The sequence below is a fragment of the Lepisosteus platostomus genome, chromosome 2 (assembly GCF_059453375.1).
Source record: "Lepisosteus platostomus isolate fLepPlt1 chromosome 2, fLepPlt1.hap1, whole genome shotgun sequence".
NCBI lineage: Eukaryota > Metazoa > Chordata > Actinopteri > Semionotiformes > Lepisosteidae > Lepisosteus > Lepisosteus platostomus.
In genome coordinates this window covers 16249442-16269065 of record NC_142612.1, presented here as the reverse complement: position 1 = coordinate 16269065, position 19624 = coordinate 16249442, and the positions used below count along the sequence as shown (strand labels likewise).

At 38.3% G+C, this 19624-nt stretch overlaps 1 protein-coding gene across 5 annotated transcripts; it reads right to left on the bottom strand.

Annotated features, from left to right (window-relative positions):
• Nucleotides 1–252: 252 nt before the first annotated feature.
• On the bottom strand, nt 253–19256 carry LOC148676034 (gap junction alpha-5 protein-like). 5 transcript variants are annotated; one of them, XM_088600757.1, is made up of 3 exons: nt 19016–19256; nt 10443–10525; nt 253–5662 (listed from the first exon to the last, which is right to left on the bottom strand). In XM_088600757.1, exon 3 carries the CDS (start codon nt 5632–5634, stop codon nt 4561–4563), a length of 1074 nt encoding a protein of 357 aa, XP_088456883.1. In that variant the 5' UTR covers nt 5635–5662; nt 10443–10525; nt 19016–19256; the 3' UTR covers nt 253–4560. The 5 variants fall into 5 exon arrangements, with proteins under 5 accessions (XP_088456883.1, XP_088456874.1, XP_088456866.1 ...); XM_088600748.1 differs by lacking the exon at nt 19016–19256 and adding an exon at nt 18836–18946 and having other exon boundaries at nt 10443–10572; XM_088600740.1 differs by lacking the exon at nt 19016–19256 and adding an exon at nt 18836–18944.
• Nucleotides 19257–19624: the final 368 nt, after the last annotated feature.

The following is a 19624-nucleotide window of genomic DNA, read 5'->3' as shown; positions in this document are numbered from 1 at the left end:
TTGAGGTGCACTTTAAAATTAGATAAAATAAATGATTAATTTGTCAGATCCTATTGCACGTATTGAGAGCAGGGGTGTGAATCCTGGTGTCCTAACTATATTGCACTCCCTGAAGCATACACAATGTTCGTTTAATGCCACATGTGTTGTCTAAGTATTAAAGTCTTTAGGTCGTCTCCTCGTCATCTCTAGGTGCTTCACTTCTCGCAGTGCTTCAAGTGTTGCAGAGGAAATAATATCGAGGCTAGAAGCTTAGTTTGTGCGCAGGTTTATTTGGAATATCATTGAGTTTTTGGCAATTTTCAAATGAAAAAAAACAGCACATCAAAAGAAAGCAAAATATTCGAAGAAAATGCAAGTTTTTGAACGTAATCTTCAGACACATCTTTAAACAAATGTATTGTAAAAAGGTTTCTCATGTTAACGACTTATAAACCTGACTTACAAACCAAGTAAAAACAAAAAACAGGAACTTTTTACATAAGAATGAATCACAATTGGTGATAAAAAACAGTGCAATACTGACTGATCCTCACATTTACACGTACTGTATGTATCCTCTTTTAAAAAGTTTTTAAAACAGAGATAACGTTTGGTGATTATGATACACTCCAATGTATCGTAGATAATTTGCTGCATGTACAAGATACTCCTTGTTTTTTTAGCGTTTTCTTATTCTTTTTTTTCTAAATTAAGGTTTCTGATTAAAAAAATTGACCAAAATACGTAAGTTTTTGCCAAAGATAAATGTCTCCACCTAGAGGCGACAACAGTAAGCTGTCCGTGTTACCCATTTAACACCAGAAAAAGAAGCAGAAATGTTGTGGGGGTTCGTGACTCTGATTAGCCATAGATCAGCCGACGTCTAAGACTCGTTTGCTTAAATTACCTTTAGTAGGTTCCAGAATTAGTGATAATAAGGGTCAGTGAAAAATGTTTTTTTTTATAGCGATTTTATGTTTCTCCTTCAGTGGTAACTGCTCATTTGTGTTTTAACATGAGAAGGGAATCTAAAGGAAAACTTGTCGTCATTTTTAGCAACGTGCTAAAATCATCCAGCATGATGAGCAGCTAAACGTGAAGAAGACCAGGCAGACTTTCTCATGGTGTCATTTAAGAACAAGCAGGCCTAATTTAAACGTTCAGAAAGTTTTTAGAGTACCAAAGCTAGTAAGCTCAATTAAAATTTTATTTGAAATGATAAATATTAACAAAAAATTGATTTTACTAAATAATTGCCATGTATTTGTCATTTCTACAGTCACTCTAGATTTAGGGAATTGGTGTCCAATTTGCAAAATTCAGTTTTCTTGCAAAGTTTCCTTGTATATTTTAAATTGCTTACTCCTGGTCTAATTTAAACAAGAATAACAACTAAAACAAGATTCAAACAATATGGAATAGAATAAAAAATAATACACACCTGCCTGCATGTTTTTATGTATCAGACAACACAGAAGATGATAAAAACGTGCTCAAAAGGAACATTTGCTTCTAATACACTGGGAATATATCTTTTTATGTTTCACATAAAACATGTTTTGTATTGCATGACGAAACATAAATAAGCAAAGTGTTCTTGAATATAAAAAGACTTGCATACATTCAGTATGTATAGCATTAAAAAAGTTAAAAAACATCATAACAATTATACAAAACATCTTCAGTCTGTGCTGTAATAAAAACAAAAGTGGACCACAACAGAACATTTCTGAAAGCTGCAAGTGAAACTTCATTCATTAGTGCTTAATGCAATCAAGGTGAACCAGAATGCACCTTAATTAACTGCTTAATCCCCTCTGGTTATTACTGTCTACCTGATAAAATACAGCCAAATACTTCATACAGGAAATCTCTTACTGTACGTGTCACTTTCAGCACACATGCAACATCCCCATGGTCCTCACCAGGACGAGCTAAGTGGATTAAAGTGAATGCTGGGATGACTGGATGGAGGAATAAATGAATGGAGTGGATTTCCTTTAATTAAGTGCATTGCTCGTTGTGTTTTTCCACTTAGAATGACCACAGTACAAATTCATCACAAAGACATTAAGAATGAAATAAAGAGGCATTTTATCAGTAACAGTTCATACTGTTATACAGGTTTCAATAGAAAATGTCAATTCTCATTATTTTGGATGGTTTAAAATACAGTTGCTACAGGTCACAAGGTATGAAATGGCCGTGTTCCTAAAATAATTACAATTATTTACTTAAATTAAAATTCCTAAAGCTTGCCACTGTTTTCTGAAAGGCAAAACATCCTGATAAGATCAATTTAGATGTATTATTTCATGGTAACCCAGAAACATATCGTGGACAGCATCTTGGACGAGACACCAGTCCATCACACACAAGCAAAGAAAGACAATTTAGAAATACCATTTAACCTAACAAGCAGACCTCCAGAATGTGGCAGGAAAAAATGTTTTTTGCATAGTTTTGAAAAGCCTACAGCTTTTCATAGTTTCTCTATGCTTATCCTGCCATTTCTTTGTCTTTACCTTTGTTCTCTGGGATTTGTATCATGCCTTGCCAATGGATTTCAAATCATTTGACAGTTATAGGTAATACCTTTTTTATGGTTTTTGGACCCATCTTCCAAAATACCCAGAGCAAACATTTGAAAATATTATAGAATGGATAGATGAAAACCCACTGTGTAAATGATCAAATGTGGAGATCACTTGTCTGTGAACCCGTTAACAAACATTTTAGCAGAACACAAGAAATTTCTGTTCTTTTGAGTGCTTACTGAGCACAAAAGCCGTAATTCCTTCCTACACATCAGTTTGTGACCAAAGAGTTCACAAAGAGACTGAAAATATAGCACCTTGGTGTGGTAGTGAATGCTGCTGGTTTCCTTGGTCCAGTTCCAGACTGATGTACCATCTTTGTGGTTTGTATGTTTTCTCCTTGATCTCATGGGCTTTCGTGGCATGTGCAAGTTACCTCTGACCTTCCAGAGACCTACGAGCTACTGTAGGTTAATCAGTATCTCTGAAGTGTCCGCATGTCTGTGTAGCCCCATCTTCTGCTCCTTTCGGATGAGCTTTTGGGAGGTTGCTGAGAACCTTAACAGGAATAGGTACAGTAGCTTTCTGATCGTGGATGGTTTGATGGTTTGAAAGGAAGTCATCAGCATTTACCCACGACAGCTACAACTGTTCAAACTGATTGGAAATAAATGAACTGTTTAGGTGAGGAGAGTAATAAGCAACTGCTTATTACTGTAAAAATAATGCTACAAAATACTGCAAAGAAGCATCCACTGTTTCTAATGATAAAGGAGGAATAGAATATGTCTGGATAATATCATTGGATATTTTAGTCAATTTAGTTCTGACAGGTTTTTTGAAGTTCCAAAGCTAAATAAATTTTGCTCGTTTAACTGGAATCCTTTAGGATTATGATGGGACATTTTAAAATGTATTGGATTGTTGCATCTTATTTTAATAATGCAGACTTAGAGATATGCCTTTTTAATCAATAACATCACTTCTATAATGAAAAATGGAAGCTAGAACAGATGTAATTTGGGATTGCAGTAGGCAACATTGCTTATTTTATGGGTAAATGTATATTCAGACTCTGCAAACCCAGAATGTGGCTTGTATTGTGTACAGATGAATGTGTAACTTTTGGAAGTAGTAATTTGGGTCTGAATACCTTTAACTCCACACATTCTGTAGAACCACAATTCCCAGCAACCTGAAACAACCACCTGTCCACTCCAAAGCCTCACCTGACCATAAACAGAAGACTGCATTGCAGACATGATCTCATCTCTCTGGCTTTGCCCTTGATTTGCTAGAAGCTTCTCTTGTCTAGACACTGAAGTCGATTGTATCACATCAGCACATAGCATCAGAGGTTAAAAAGCAGAAAAGGTCAATTAGATGTAATGAATGTAATACATAGCAACTGCTATTTTCTTTTAATTGATGTTTTAAAGTAAATAAGGAGTAAATAAAAAGAAATGTGTTAAAAAGGAGTATTTAGTTAAATAAAATACAGAGGGTTATAAAACATTTTTGTCCCAGGTATGTAATATCTCTGTTTGGCTCTATATATGTAGACGTGCCTAAGTTAGATGCTCCCCAGAAATCAATAAAAAACAAATTCAGGCTTCATCTTTTGTTTTTTCTTAAGTTGTACAGTGAATTAAAGTGACATTGAAGGGCTTGTGATGTGATAAGTTCCATTCTACTCCATTCTGCATCTCTGCAGCCATGTCTGGTCGATTATTCCTTATTTCTGTTGTAACCTGTCATGGTTTTATCCAGCAAGTGTTTGGTGAACAGCAGTCAAGCTACACCTTCTGCAAATTCAGAATCAGTAACGGACTAATTATTATTTATTTCTGTATAAAAATGCCACCAGGATGGTACTGTATTTAGCAGTACAGAACAGTTCACACTTTGAGGCATCAGCAACAGCTTCCATATTAAGGGTAAACCTAAACCAGTAACACCCATTAAGCCAGAATACTTCAGTGCTGCAAAACCCTTCTCCGCAGCCTTTGTGTTGTACAGCAGCAAAGCCCAGCACTGTGTATTAAACTGCTAAGTCGTCAACTCTCAATTTGTTGCTGGATCCACTGTTCTTGCTCAGCCTGCGCTTATCCTTACAAAAGCCGTTGTGCAAGTTAGGGGGGGCCGACGTGTTGGAGGAGTCACTTCCCTGCATGTAACTCATCTGGAGGAAGTCCTCACCATCCAGGTTGTCCCGGCTCTGGTGGCGCTCGGTGGCCAGGTTGACGGAGTTCTGCTGGTTGGCCATCTTGTTGTTGAAGGGGTTGCACCCCGTCTCGGGGGCCGTGACACACTGATTGAAATCTGGAGGGGGCGTGCAAGCCCTGGACGGCCTTGCTGGATGTTCGGTCTCCTTGGAGTCCAGCACAGGAGCGTGGGAGGCTGCATAAGCTCTCATGATCGCCTTGAGTTTCTTCCAGCCCAGGTGGTAGAGCTCTATCAAGCTGAGTAAGAGCGAGAGCGCGGCCACCGCCAGCATGAATACAATAAACACGTTCTTCTCCGTCGGCCTCGACATGTAGCAGTTGACCTTGTTGGGACAAGGCCAGTTTTCGCAGGTGTAGAGAGCCTTGAGGAGGACACCATATATGAGATACTGTCCCACAATGAAGGACACTTCCAGGACAGTTCTGATGAGGATGCTGAAGACGTACGTCTTCAGCAACGCCCCTTTCAGCTTGATCTTCCCCATCGCTTCCTCCCTGGTGGACACCTCCAGCTTTTCTTCTAGGTAGTCCTTCTGTCCGCTCGGGGCCTGGTCCTCCTGCTCCCTCTGCCTCTTCTTCTCCTCCATCCGGACGGTGTGCAAAGCGTGTCCCATGTAGATGAGGGAGGGGGTTGAAACAAATACAATCTGCAGCACCCAGTAGCGGATGTGCGAGATGGGGAAAGCTTTGTCATAACACACATTGGTGCAACCAGGCTGCAGAGTGTCGCACTCGAAGTCGGATTGCTCATCTCCCCACGAGGACTCCGCTGCCGTGCCCAGCACCAAGATTCGGAAGATGAAGAGAACAGTGAGCCAAACCTTTCCCACTGATGTCGAGTGTTCTTGTACTTCTTCAAGGATATTTCCCAGAAGACTCCAATCGCCCATCACTGCTTCCACCTACTTGAGATGGGACCTGCCATAGGTGGTAAGGAGAGAGAGGGAATGGTTATGTTTTCTGCTCATGACAGAGGGGCTTCATTTCATATTTCATTCCATTATGGATAGATCTTAAGGCACAGTGCCTTGATAGCCGAGACCTGAAAAGAGTGCTGCCTCATGTCTTGAAACCAAAAGTCTGCTTTGTAGACTCTTCAGGGTGCACGTGTACGCCAGCAGTAAGCTTACTTTGGGTACAGAAAATAAGATGGTATTGACTTTCTCCATACCCTTGCCTACCAAACCATATTCCTACGGGCACCTCTCCCTGCCAACACCCATGCACTAATTAATCAATTGTCATCCCTCACGCTCTTCCCTATTTACACCCTCTCACTCCACTCAGTCCCCCACTCACTAGTGAGAATAACCCTTGGCTTTCTCTTGTGCACGTAAACTACTCTCGACCTGATTTCTGGCTCCCCGACCTTGTTTTCCACCTGCTTCGACTTCGTCTCGCCTCTCGTTTTGGATTTGGATACTCTTGAGCTGACTCTTGTGATACCCGACCTTGCTCTTCTACTTCGACTACGGCTTTTGCCTTTTGCCTTTGGGATTTGGACACCAATCACAAGCTACCTACAGTCTCAGCGCCACATAGGGTCCAACCAGGTGCTCCTAACGCCATCCATGACAACCACAGCACAAATAACTCAGTGTATTTAGTCAGATGTGACAAAAAGATTGCAAAGTATTTAGACATTTTATTAGTATAACTTTCTAGTAATGCCTATACTTGTAGGTCACTGATGTCAGAAAAATGTACCTGTTTTCTAGTTAAAATTCAGGACCCAAGCTCAAAAATACAACTAGAGTGATAGTAATGAACATTTCTCTATTCTTAAAAGAGACCCTGTAGACTGTCCTCAAAACCATAGCTAGCTTTGCCTTACTTCTGAATGTAAGGCATTACAGTTGCTGGGAATCACCTGCTTGATGTTCTGCTTTATAACAAAGACCTTACCTGGGAACATCATTCACATCCACTTGTCAGTAACCCACGTACCCCATGAACACAATAGGTTAAAAAAAACGTCAACAGCTTTTTTATAATATTCTATTTATAAAAAACTCAGGTTAGACAGACACACCCTTTATGTTTCTTTTTAATACCAGCTTCTTGTCTGGAGCTTCAAAATATAATCATCTACTGTGCTGACAGTGAAGATGGGTCACATGGTCTCCTTAGGTTTCTAACACTATTTATTGTTTGTAACACTTTACTTATGTTTTTCTTCACTTACTTTTCAACAATTACAGTCACCTTGGAGCTAATTGTCCATATCATTTATTCCCATTAATGGCAACTACAACAGATTGCTTGAATGAAATCAAAGGCAAAAATCTACTGCTTTGAAAGCTATCAGTTCATTATCAGTTCATTATTATTATTATATATATCATGGAGTGTAATAATAATAAGCAGCGCTGTAAATTCTTTCTATATATCAGCTGCTACATCTCTTACATGTTTCCGGAAAGCTTCCTCATCACAGGGAGTGGGAAAAGCTCAGCTGCAGCTCAACAGAGGAATTTTGACAGCATGTAAATAGCGATTTATAAATAGCGATTTCGCTATGTGAAAGCCTGAGAGAGCAACAGCATGGGCCCTCTGATGGCCAGCTTTCCCACAACACACTCAGCGAAGAGGAGGGGCTTGGGAAGAATCACATGTCCATCTTAAAACAATATACATTTATTTACAGTGCAGTACTGTACATCTTTATAAATTTGGGTGGAGCACAACAAGGGTTATTTGTGGGTCTGAGAACTCCAACTTATTGTTTAAACTCTTTGCCTGTTATACTGTATATAGAGGCCTGTGTGAATAAGTCATCAGCTGGTGGGTGCTGTGAGAGTATGGTTTAACCCATTTAAAACCCCCTATATTGATTGATTTCTATGGGACAGCACATTGGTACAGAGGTTAACATTGTTTCCTCACAGTGTTTGGGCATGATTGTGTGAATGTCTGTGTTTCTGCCCTGTGATGGACTGGTGTCCTGTCCAGGATGTATCCTGTCCTGCTTCTGTTGCTTTCTGGGATAGGCTCTGTCTTCCCACATGATCTTAGATACGTATATATGAAATTGTTGATGACATTTTTTATCTTATGTTTTGTGCATTTTGAAAAATATTTTTGTTTTATCAGAAGATTCCTGCTCACACTGAGGAGAAGGAATGAGGTGTGATGTTGTGACATATACTTGAACACCGTGCGAAGCACACACAGACAGCTTTGTAACGACGTGCAGCACTGTTCACTCTGAATTGATCTTTTTGCAATTATACAATGAAAGAATGGGCAGACGATAAATGCTAATTTTCCTGAAATTCATTTTTCCTGAAATATGTTATACTGGCTGCGGCATAAAGGTGTTTCAGAGTATTTTCTAAAAAAAGACCTAAAAGTCCTATTCAATTTAATAAGAAATTACCTATCCTGCAAAAAGCCTTGTGAATTAATTTATTTAAACTTAGAATAAAACGTAATATTTAGCATGATCAATTAATTAATGCAAAATATGTGCAAAATGTATAAATTAAATGACATTTAAAAAATATCAAATGCTACATGAAACATTTTAGATAATACTTTCAGATTCCTTAATGGGATTCAGACTCAGATTAATTAATGGGATTTTAATTAATCTCTCAGAGTCTTCTTGATTTTGGTTGTCCCTGTGATGACAGTGTTCTATTTTTTTAAGTAACTCATCTAAAATAAACCTAGGTGAGGAAGACTTCACAAGCATATATATTATTGCAAATTACGATTTGTGTGAAATCCTGTCAGGAGAAGTAACTAAAACCAGGATCTCCAGTCTGGCACAATGAACTTTTCTGATGTGCCTACCCTCCGATAAAACAATCTATTTTGGACAGGAACAGAGATGTCTTTAGCTCTTATTTGATTATATTTCTACACAGAAATTAGTTGCCTGGAAAGAGGTAAGACAGTAGACAGTAGACTAGTGCAAAATCTGTGGAATTTGAGCAAATGCTTTATCATCTCTTATAGTTCTTTAATTTGCCCTCTCTCTCTTATGTGAACTTTTACATTCTTTTTTGCATTTGACATATTATTTAAGTTTTCTCTGAACAAAGACAAAAACAGCTTTTTTTGAGTAGAGGTTTTTTCCTTATTAAAATAATTCAGGTGTTGAAAAGCATCCATGATTCAGGGAAAAGTTTGACAATACTGTGAATGTCGAGCATGATTTGCTTTCAAAACTCATTTCTCAGTGATCTCTCTCAAGGCAAACTCTATACCTTTTGTATTTCATGGTATGTCCTTTTCTGATCTGTAAAAAAATAGTTGGCAGTAAAGCCTTAAGTTACAGGGCCCCTAGCTTATGGAACAGTCTCCCACCCCATGTTTGGGATGCTGAGTCAATCTCAGTATTCAAATCCAGACTGAAGACCTATTACTTGAAAGCTTTAGCCTACTCACATCTTACATCATAGCCTGCTGCAACCATGGCTGCTGGTGCTGCTGTACATGTCATTGTGTGCCTCTGTGTTGGCACACCAGGTAGATACATCTGTTCTGACCAAACTGTCCTATTTTCCTCCCCACATGTCCAGATGGCGCCCGGGCTGGGCACCATCTGAGTTGGATGCTGCATCATTGCCGTGGATCCAAGAGGGACATCGTGGATATAGCTATCGTTTAGGAGGATTTTGCTGGTCTACAGAGATCTGCATGGAGTACTGACATACAGAAGACATGATGCATGGATTAATACCCTTATTCATTTATTCCTTTTTTAATTGTATAATGTTAGCATGCCCAAAGGGGTTGACCTTGGATCCCCAGAGGTTTTTTTTCGCCTTACTAAGGAGTTTTTGATTCCTCTCCTCTGTTGTCTTCTGGTCTTTTCTGTTCTGTATTCACAACATGTACTGTATGGTCACTTGCTTTGTTAAGCCCCTTGGGGCGACCTTGTTGCGAAAGGTGCTATATAAAATAAATTGAATTTAATTAATTAGTTCTAATAAAAACACACATGAACAAATAGTAACAAAACAACAAAAAGTTTGTTCTTGGTAATTTTACAATTCACAATTTTACTAATTGTACAATTTGTTGAACTTTGCAGTTCTCAGTAAATAAAGTATAGCATTTTTGGCTGACTGACTTGTCCTAACACCAGCTAAAGAAGATGGCGAACTGGAACATTTCTGACATTGTCCAGTGGCCCTTGAGCACACTTGGATGTACAGTAGAGAAAGATAATGCTAACCTAAAACGTCACATAATGCCCAAATGTGTCCACATTGTGGCAAACTGTGTTAATGACATTTGAATCACTGAATGTACCAGCAAGGGCTTTGAAATCAACACTGCAGACTAGAACAAAAAATGCACACATGGATACTTCTCTTTCTTCAGAACTGTTAGCATTTCATTCTGGCTTTAAGACCTAAGAGGTGTAAAAATGTGACATCTGTCTTTATTGTCAAAACACTTTTTCTGGACTGCCTCCCCAAGTTAACAATTCTAAGAACCAAAGACTTGAGGGGGACTAAGTGGAGAAACATATCTCAAGAGGAAAAGGTTGATAAAATGCATTTTGTACTGTATGTAAAATACAATCTAAAACCGAAGTGGTTAAACTGTGAAAAGGGTTTTGAAAGTATCCATTGAGCTGTGTAGTTGTTCAGTCTTGTGCTTAAGGGATTGTTACACATATTAGTTAGCAGTTAATCAATTTAGTCACAAATAAAGTAAGAATAAAACAAGTATTTCTTACCAGATGCGATAGACACGATTGCCCTGTAATCCATGTATCATTAGATAGTGGCATTCAATATCCAAGCTCTCTGAACTTGTTCTCTAACAGGGATGTATAATGGGAAAGTCCAGCTTATTCCCATGGGAGACTGTATTTTTTTAAAAGGGGAGTAAGAGCACATGGGAAAAAAATTATACTAAAATTGAGGGAGGGGCAACATACAGTTTATGCAGCTTTTGCCATCAGTTCAGGTTCCTCCTTTTGAAAATTAAATGTGTTTGCTAATAGTATGCTGCATACATGCATATCAAATGTATTTCAGAGCTTTAACAAGCAAATAAGCTTTGGGCTCAGATGGTTTCAAATTAGAATGCATTATTTCATTTCCACAGGTCTTTGAAAAACGAACTGCAAACTTAAACTTTGATACAGCTTAAATTGGACTTTCATTTGTATTCGAGAGGCATGGCTGCTCCTCTTAGAGTTAGTAATAAAGGGGTTCACCTATACATATGACCTGAGTACAGAGTTATTTTTCATGCATACATTTTCTGAGCCTGTTTTTAATCGATTCTTTGGCTTTGTAACATCACCATTTCATTTCCCGTCTTTGCAGATTTTGTTTGAGAGTTTCAGTGGTTTTAGCCTATTGAAGTAGGGCATTTCTTTAACCTGGGAATATATCTAAGTCCTCTTCTCTGTGCTGGTTTCAGAGCAAGAATATACTGTATTTTGTACTTTGTGGTGACCAAAACTTTGTAAAACAATGCAAATCAAGTCATACTAGTGCATTGCATAATTTTATCATAACATTTCCTGATTTAAATTCCATGCTTTACATTTTTATTACTTCCCTATATTGACAATAATTTGAAAACAATGTTTCAATATAGATATCTCCTTTACATTTGTTTAAATTTCAACATTCAGTGTTTACCACCTAATATATTTGGAAAATGTTTCTGTTACTTCCTCTTAACACTCTGCAATAGTCTACAATAACTATAATCTATCAGATATTTGCCCAGTTATTAATTATTCCTAAGTATTATTTAATTTTGTTTGTATCTTCTACAGTGTCTGCCATCTCTATTTTGGTATCATCTGCAAATTTGACTCGTTTACTAATTATTCCAGAATCTAGAATGATATAAACTGGGTAGAGCATTGGTCCTGAAACCATGCTAGCTATCAACCAGAATCTTCTTTCCTTATAGTCTCATAGTTTAGTTTTAATTATCATTTCCATTGCCTTACATGTATTAAAGTAAGATTCAAGTAATACGTTTATTCCATGTTGAAAAGAGAAGACAGAAATCACAATGTTGTGTTTTTTTCTCTCTGTTTTTAGCATGGAATAAATCTATTACTTGTTCCTTTGCAGCCTACGCATGCTGACATAGCTACCCACCTGAACTACATAGTAAGATTAATTTGTTTGTATTTTTTGGTTCGGTTTGATCACCCTTCTTATAAATGGGAGCTACATAGGAATTTTACAGTCAATGGAAAGGTGTCTCCATACTCCTAGACGACACTCCCTGAAACCTTCAACCTTCCACTCACAACCAGAAGTCTCACCACAAGACTGAGTTTCTTACTCTTCCTCTATGAACCAGATGTCTCACTGCAGGTCTGTTTATTACTTTTCCTCTACTAATAAGACGTCTCACTGTGAGACTGAGGTTCTTACTCTTTCTTTACCAACAAGGTGTCACACCATGAGACTGAGTGTCTCACTGTCACAAGTGTCAAGTCCAACCCTGAGCAGAGAACATCCATCTACTTTCTGAACCTTCATGCAGGGACATTGGCTTCCAAACAGGTGACACAAATCTCCTAATAACCTCATGGACATTTATATGATTCATTTTCTTTATGCCATCCTCTGGTGGCCTAGCTCATGTTACACACTCCAGATGGGGTTGCTCTATGACAATGCCTCAGACAGAAAATGAAATTCAGCTAGCCTGTGATTAAGACCATGGAGACTAGATTCTGGTATTCTAAATCCCAGGTGACCATATCAACCCAGTTATCTACCCAGAGGACTGTGCCAGGACAAGTGCTTGAATCTGACTACCTTCAGGTCAGGCACAGATGGAACTGTTAGGGCATTTGAGCTACTAGCAACCAAACAAGCAAGCTGGTCCAAAAGACTTCCTTTCATTTGCAACTTTATTATTAACTTTAAATTATTTTGTTACAGCTTGTTGAAATATGGCTTATCTTGGAACTTCTGGTAGAGCTGTCTCTGTTTGGTCTTAATTTATAGTTTTGCGTTTTTATTGGAACAACACAAACTCAAGTCACTACAACTTCATGAACCTGCTCAGGATGCCTTAGGAAAATATTCATCTTCCCGCTTTCTCTTCTTTCCATTGTGTAAGTGTTTAGCACACCTGAGATACTGCATGGAAAAGCAAAGACCCCAGCTTTGGAAACAAAGGGCTCTAGAACTGTTATGTTACTATGGGAGCTCAAAAAATAAAACCAAAATTCTTCACAGGATCAGAACTACAGAAAGAGGAGTGGAGTGTTGAGTCATTTTTGGTAACATTTCCCTGTATACAGTAAGTGCGGCAAAAAATATCACATCAGGTATATGTTGGCTTTGATTTTCAAACATTCATTTCTATTACTTTCTGATAGGACTAGTACACCTTTACACCCTTCTTACTTTTTATTTGGACTTAATGGATATACTGTACTGTAATAAATTCCTATGCTTGTAAACTTATTTTCTCTGGAATATCTCATATTATCAGTCCTAGCAGATCACCTAAACGCTGCCTTCTGTCTGTCTTAGCATGGACAGTTGCCTAGTGTGGGAACAGAACCCTATGTTTTTTTATAGGGGAACAGGAAAATATCCATCTGTTCAAAGCTGAAAGGTTTATTTGGCGTCTTTCTTTTTTTTTCTGAAGGAAGCAATTTTAAACAATATGATTTCCTAGTGACCAAGCTCCAAAAAGGAAATCGCCCTCATAAGAGGGCCCAGTTCTACAAAATGTAAAAGGACAGGAAAAGTCAATGAGCAATAATTCAGACTTCCAATACAATGCACCTGACTGAATGCTGAATAGAACAGATTTCAATCAGATCTCCTTTAATTGTTTGTTCAGGGATAATAGCTGAGATAAGTCAGAAGAGAAAGACTGGAGCATGGTGGGAGACTGTGGGGGAGATAGAGACCGTGACACGCTTACACCAACCATGCATTTTAGAAAAAAGATGTAACTAAAAAAGATTAAGCTAAACGATTAGTTCTATTCATGCTTTGGATCTGATTAAAGACCTTCCTCGACTTTTTTTAAACATAAATGATTTTTTATGTTGCTTATGTTGCTTAGTTTTGAGTCAGTGTTTGTTAACTCACATCCCCACAAGGAGAGAGGGGGGATCTAATAATTACTAAAAGAGATTAATATTATAAGTTTCTTGGTGTTTGCGCATGTTTACAAAGTAATTCAAATTAAGTTGTTTGAAACCTGGTATTAAGTTACATCAAAATAATATAGCTCAAGCGATTTTATATTATAATAAGTTATTATCCAATCAATCAATCAATCGTCACGTCTTTATTTGTTATAGTACCGTTTCAACAAAATGCTACAGAATATTTTAAGTGCTAAATGGACAATAAGATCTAACAGCATTAGAGGTATAGTGCTATCTAATACATTGTTTTACGTCATACTAAGACCATTAATGCAAGTAACTTTGTGTCAAGGGTAAATAATACCTTGGTGGGCCATCATACACAGATATCTTATTCACCCCTTATCTTATTTGTCTTCTTGTGATATAATTTTATGCAACAATCATAGTAGATAAAGATTTTTAGACTTTTAAGATTGGATTGTGAATTGAGAGAGACTGTGAATGTGTCCTTACATACTCAGTTTACATAAAGACCCACCCCCTTACACAAATTAGGGCTGCACTGAGACATGTGAGGATACAGTACTTCCACACACATTACTGTAGAGTCAAGGGAGTGGAGATTCAACAGCCAGTGGCAACATATCAAGATTCCAGGTCTCTGGCCAACGCAGGGATCTCTGTGGCACAGCTAGCTGAGGATATCCTTGCCAGCTCCAGTCCACCCAATCCTTCCGGGGCTCATTTAGGAAATCCCAAATCCAGACTCACTCATACCCACAATATCCAGATGACGAGACCTGTCCCTGAAGCAGTTGCTTGGCTAGCTGAGCCATTTTTAAATTTTGAAACTAAGTTTCAGTTCAAGGCCCATTACTTGAAATAATAAAGCTTGAAGCAATATTTTTTGAGAAGCTTGTTTTGAATTAACAAAAAAGGGTTTGAAACAAACTTCTCACTGAAATGGACTGCCTTTCCACTAGAGGAAACCATTGTTTGTTTTTAATGTGTATTTATTTTATCTTGAGTGTGTTTTTTGTTGTTTTGTATGGTATTGGCAAAGACAAATGTCAACAATTTTGGATGGAAACTAAAGTTATATACTGCATATATAGAGAGACAATGTGCAGTTTGGTAAATACTGTACTTTGGTCATGACTGCAATACGATGCAGAAAATGTTTAAGAACATATAATTTCACGTATTCCTGATATAAAGAAAGTTTTTTTTTGTAAAATTATTTAAAAAGGGAGTTTTTTTAAGATGTAAAACACTACCAAGGAGAATGGAAGGCTACTCTCGAAACAGCACAAGGAAGTAAATGTGGTTTCATATCCAGTGTAGAATACTACTGTTCTATATTTACAAGATGTTACACTAACACTGCTGTTGTACAATGCCCTTCTGTGAGAATAGGTGCAAATTAAAGTCATTTTGGAAACAAGTGTCAGCCTATTTCACTAGTCATAAGAACAAATGCTAGCAACGCAGATTTTGTCTCTTCATTCATTTGTTCCAAGAAGAATGTATTCTTAAAATACTTTGAGGAGGGTGGAACAAAATATTTTGTTTGACAACTTTAAGTATTGTATCTGGGCTGCTTTTAGATGAATCCAAATACAGTATCTCTGCACTACAGAGGTGTTACAAAGGGGACTGGATTGATAAAAATCAGAAGTCACAAATCCAGATCAGAGATCCACTTGTCAGGCAAGCTATTTTAGTATATTTCCAAAAATATGCCTGAATTTCCCTCAACCCAAAATTATTTTACCGAACCTCTGTCTTCTCAGCCTGCATAAGTGGAAGCATCAGCAGGGGGCATGATTGATTTAGAAATTCAGACTCAGCACAGAATCCTGAACTAAAAGATAATTCTGTGCGTTTAAAAGTAGCTTTACTCTGAGGGTTCACTTCAGCTCTCTTCGTGCTACAAATGTACGGTCAGCACTTTGATTCAGTGGCTACAGATCAACACTATTAAAAAAAACTAATTATGCATTTCTCTCTTCTGAAACCTAAAAAATGGTAAACATTCTCACACTCCAGAGAGTTAGAATTCAGCACAAATGCCCAATTTGATTCATAAAATATTTGTATGTGCATTTTTCGGTAAAGTTAACTGTAAATTGTAAAATATTTACCTAAATTGGCAATAGTACATCATCATACTTCATTGTCCTGATTGTGAACATTCAGTGACGGAGGGCAAATACTGGCAAGGAGAAGTGACACATGCGGTATGCCACAGTGTATTCACAGAAAGATCTGAAGCAGTCAGGCGCATGGCAGGGGACTGCAGTGAGTGGGCAAGTGCTGTAGCTGTTCAATTTCCTGGGTCATGACTGGTCCCAAACGTTTGGAATGGCTAAAACTCAGGGCTGGACCTGGAGAACCCACTGTGTCAGCCCTTTGCTGGGTTTTCTCAGAAAACCTTGTACTGTATATGTATCCTCTGTGCTCCAGCTCTGCCAAATCTATGACAGCACCTTAACTACTTCCCTGTGAAGCTTTTAACAGGTCCCACTGTAAATATTTAGAAAGTTGACTCATTTTTTCCACCCATTTCACCAGCGTATCTCAGCACAGCGGCTGGTATTTACAGTGATGTTACATTAGTGGCCCTTCCTTATGGAAGGGAAGAGTTTTGGGCACAGTCCAATGAAGCCAAGCTGGACTGTGGTGAAGCAGATTAGGCTACAACATCCTGATACTACAACGGGCGGTGCAGTGGCTAAGGATCTGGGCCTGTGGCTAGAAGGTTGACGGTTTGTATCCCGCAGAAGGCAGAGGAATCCTACTCCACTGGGCCCCTGAGCAAGACCCTTAACCCCAACTGCTCTAGGTGCGCCGTATAAATGGCTGACCCTGTGCTATGACCCCAAGCTTCTCTCCCTGTCTGTCTGTCTCATGGAGAGCAAGTTGGGGTCTGCGAAAAGTCAAATTCCTAATACAAGAAATTGTACAGTATATGGTCAATACAGATAAATATAAACTCCTTTCTTTTAGATATAATTGTCCAAACTGGCTGTCTATTGTGTGAAACCAATTGAAGCCCTTCTGTTCAGACGTATATGAAATCTGAAGAACAAAATCAATTATTCCTGTCCCTATAGGAAACAGACATCTTTCTAAAGAATATCTGAGCACTGCAACACAGCCATATCACAGATAGTTTCGTCATAGAAAAGTTTCAAATGTATCCTATATCAACTGTCTAGGGTTCTTCTGGGACCGTGGGAAGGAATGTCCAGGACATCTCTGACAATTTTGAGAGCCGTCAGTCCTCTTGTAATGAGTATGTGACTGGACGCAGCAGAAGTAACTGAGCACAGCTGGAATGAAAACAAACAGACACTCCAGGAGCCAGAACTCTGCCCCAGACTGTATTGAGAGCATGGCAATACGCTCTCTGTGCTACCTCTAAATGGCTGTGATTAATGAATGTGGTGTGTCTTTTAAGTGGTAAAAAAAATAAATAAGAAATCTTACTAACGCATAACGGGAAATATTTTGATGGGAAAGGTTGCCTACCCAGAATAATTTTCAAGAGCTAGTGAATGTGCAAAGAGATAAGTAGAGTGTGCTGAGCCTGCAATAACAGTCCAGGAAGCTATAAAGACAGGTGGCTGCGTGGCATGTTTGCTTAGATGTTTCCTGTATTTGATATCAGACACTTTGCAGGAATGAAGGAGAATTGTGTTTGATCAAAAACCCTATGTTCCAAAGGTGTAGTTCAGTTTTGTCATTTATTCACTTAAGCACTGTTTTCTTCGCTTCAACCCTGTCAAATGGAAGGGCATGAATCAGACACCAGCAAACACAGCAAGACCATCAGAAGCCAAAAGCACTGCTAAAAGGGGATTTATAATGTGGTGAAGCTATAATGCAGTGAACCGCCTGGAAATGAGAAAAAATGTGAAAGTAAATGGGGATCATTTTGGTTTTAGCCCCAGTTTGTATGAAATGTGTTCTGTAAATTTACTAATTAATTTGAGCTTAAAACACAAACCTTCATGAATGCATGATCAGAGAAGAGCTTCATCTGCAAAGTTTTTCCAATTTAACAAATTTTACTGACCACTGAAGTCATTGAGGAAATATTTATTCAGACCCCTTAGGTCTCAAACCAATCTACCATTTTTTTTCTTGAAATAAATGTAATGATTAAGATTCCTATGTACAACCAGACATACTGTACATACATTATTACAACTCAATTATAAATGGGTATTAATACAGTAATATATCTAAATATTCACAATCTTACCAGAAAGCAATTTAAGATTTTGATTAATTTTTTATATTTGATTTATATTATGATTTATGTTTAGCATAATTAATCCAGCCCCTTTAGACAAGAACAGAAATAAGTACACTTTACAAAACAGAAAATGCCAACTCATTTTGGATTATAAATTTCTCCTTGCAGGAACCTGCTTTGCACAAAATAGATGAATCATAATAAAACATAAATTCTTCAGATCAACTCACCTTGACTTTCAGAGCATAAGCAGTCATTTTTTAAAAGAAAAACATTTAGTTAATTGTTAAAATAGAACACTTGTATTAAATATTTAACTATCTCGACATATTTTGCCATTTTACATTTTGGTGAAATGTTGTTTGCCCACTACAGCAAAATCTCAAGAATCAGCTTTGGTGAAAAAAAGTGAATGAAATACAATTGTAAATATCTATCAATCAGATTGGTAAAATTACACAAAGATGGCAGTTAATTCCTTTGTAACGCAGTTACAGAATTACTTAATTGAACAACAGCAAATTACTTAAAGAGGTGGCAATCTGTGAATGATCCTTTAAGATTAGTATTTTACAAGTCCACTATTGTACTCCTGACAACAAAATGTCCAGCTAACATTCTGTGAGAAGTAATTTACATATCTGCATCCACTGGGATTAAGGTGCTCCGTAATGCCAAAGCAGTTAGAGCCCATGTGACTGTTAAATGTCAAGGCGGGAGAAAATTCACCTGAGTGGCCCACAATTCACCTAGCAACTCTTACCTTTCTTCTTGCGGACAGCATGCAGGCATTCAGTATCAGTTTCTACGGGCAGTTCTTGCAGGACTATCAAGGCAACTGGCTTGCTTCTGTGTGTGTGAGCCACTTTAAGCTTTCATCGCCCTGAGCTATCTATAAAAAGCAGTCGTACGTACCAATGGACTTTGTTTAACTGTTTGTTACCTGATTGTCTGCAGCACACAGAAGTCTTGTCCTGCGGGAAAAGGCATGTAGGAGCTCCGTGGAAGAGTCTGAATAGACCCCTTCTGGAAAACCTTAGAGGCCAGGAGAGTCCTCTGGGCTGACAAACAGTGGCAGCTGTGAGCCGGCTACTTTTATTTAAAGGAGTGCTTACAGATTAGGATATAAATGTAATCTTACGCAGGGTGCATTGTAAGAAATGCCTGGCATTGCTTCAGCATTTCCTCTCAAGCACCCCTGCCTCCCAACCACCCACCCACCGCAGTCGCCCCTTCTTGGCTCCCTGGTCCTCTATTTTCATGAGAAGAATACATCTGCACCAGAAGGGAAGTGAGATTGTATTGAGAAAACAATGGGAATTCTGTCCGCTATGCCTCCGGCTCCCGTGTCTCAGCCCCCCCACTAACAAATGCAATCCACAACTCTTGCAGTCAAAGCTGAAGCTGAAGTTCGATCTGGCCATAAAGCTTTCCCATATTTTACCCCACTTTTTTTCCCCAGCACGTGTGCATACAGTTTGTTTACAGCTCCTTATGGAGTTAATGTTGTGTAGTGTTGATCAATGCTCCATATACTCCATAGTGCCAATTT

Bases quoted from the DNA above. Each gene is read 5' to 3' on its own strand.
- LOC148676034 (XM_088600757.1), bottom strand. From the start codon at position 5,634: ATGGGCGATTGGAGTCTTCTGGGAAATATCCTTGAAGAAGTACAAGAA.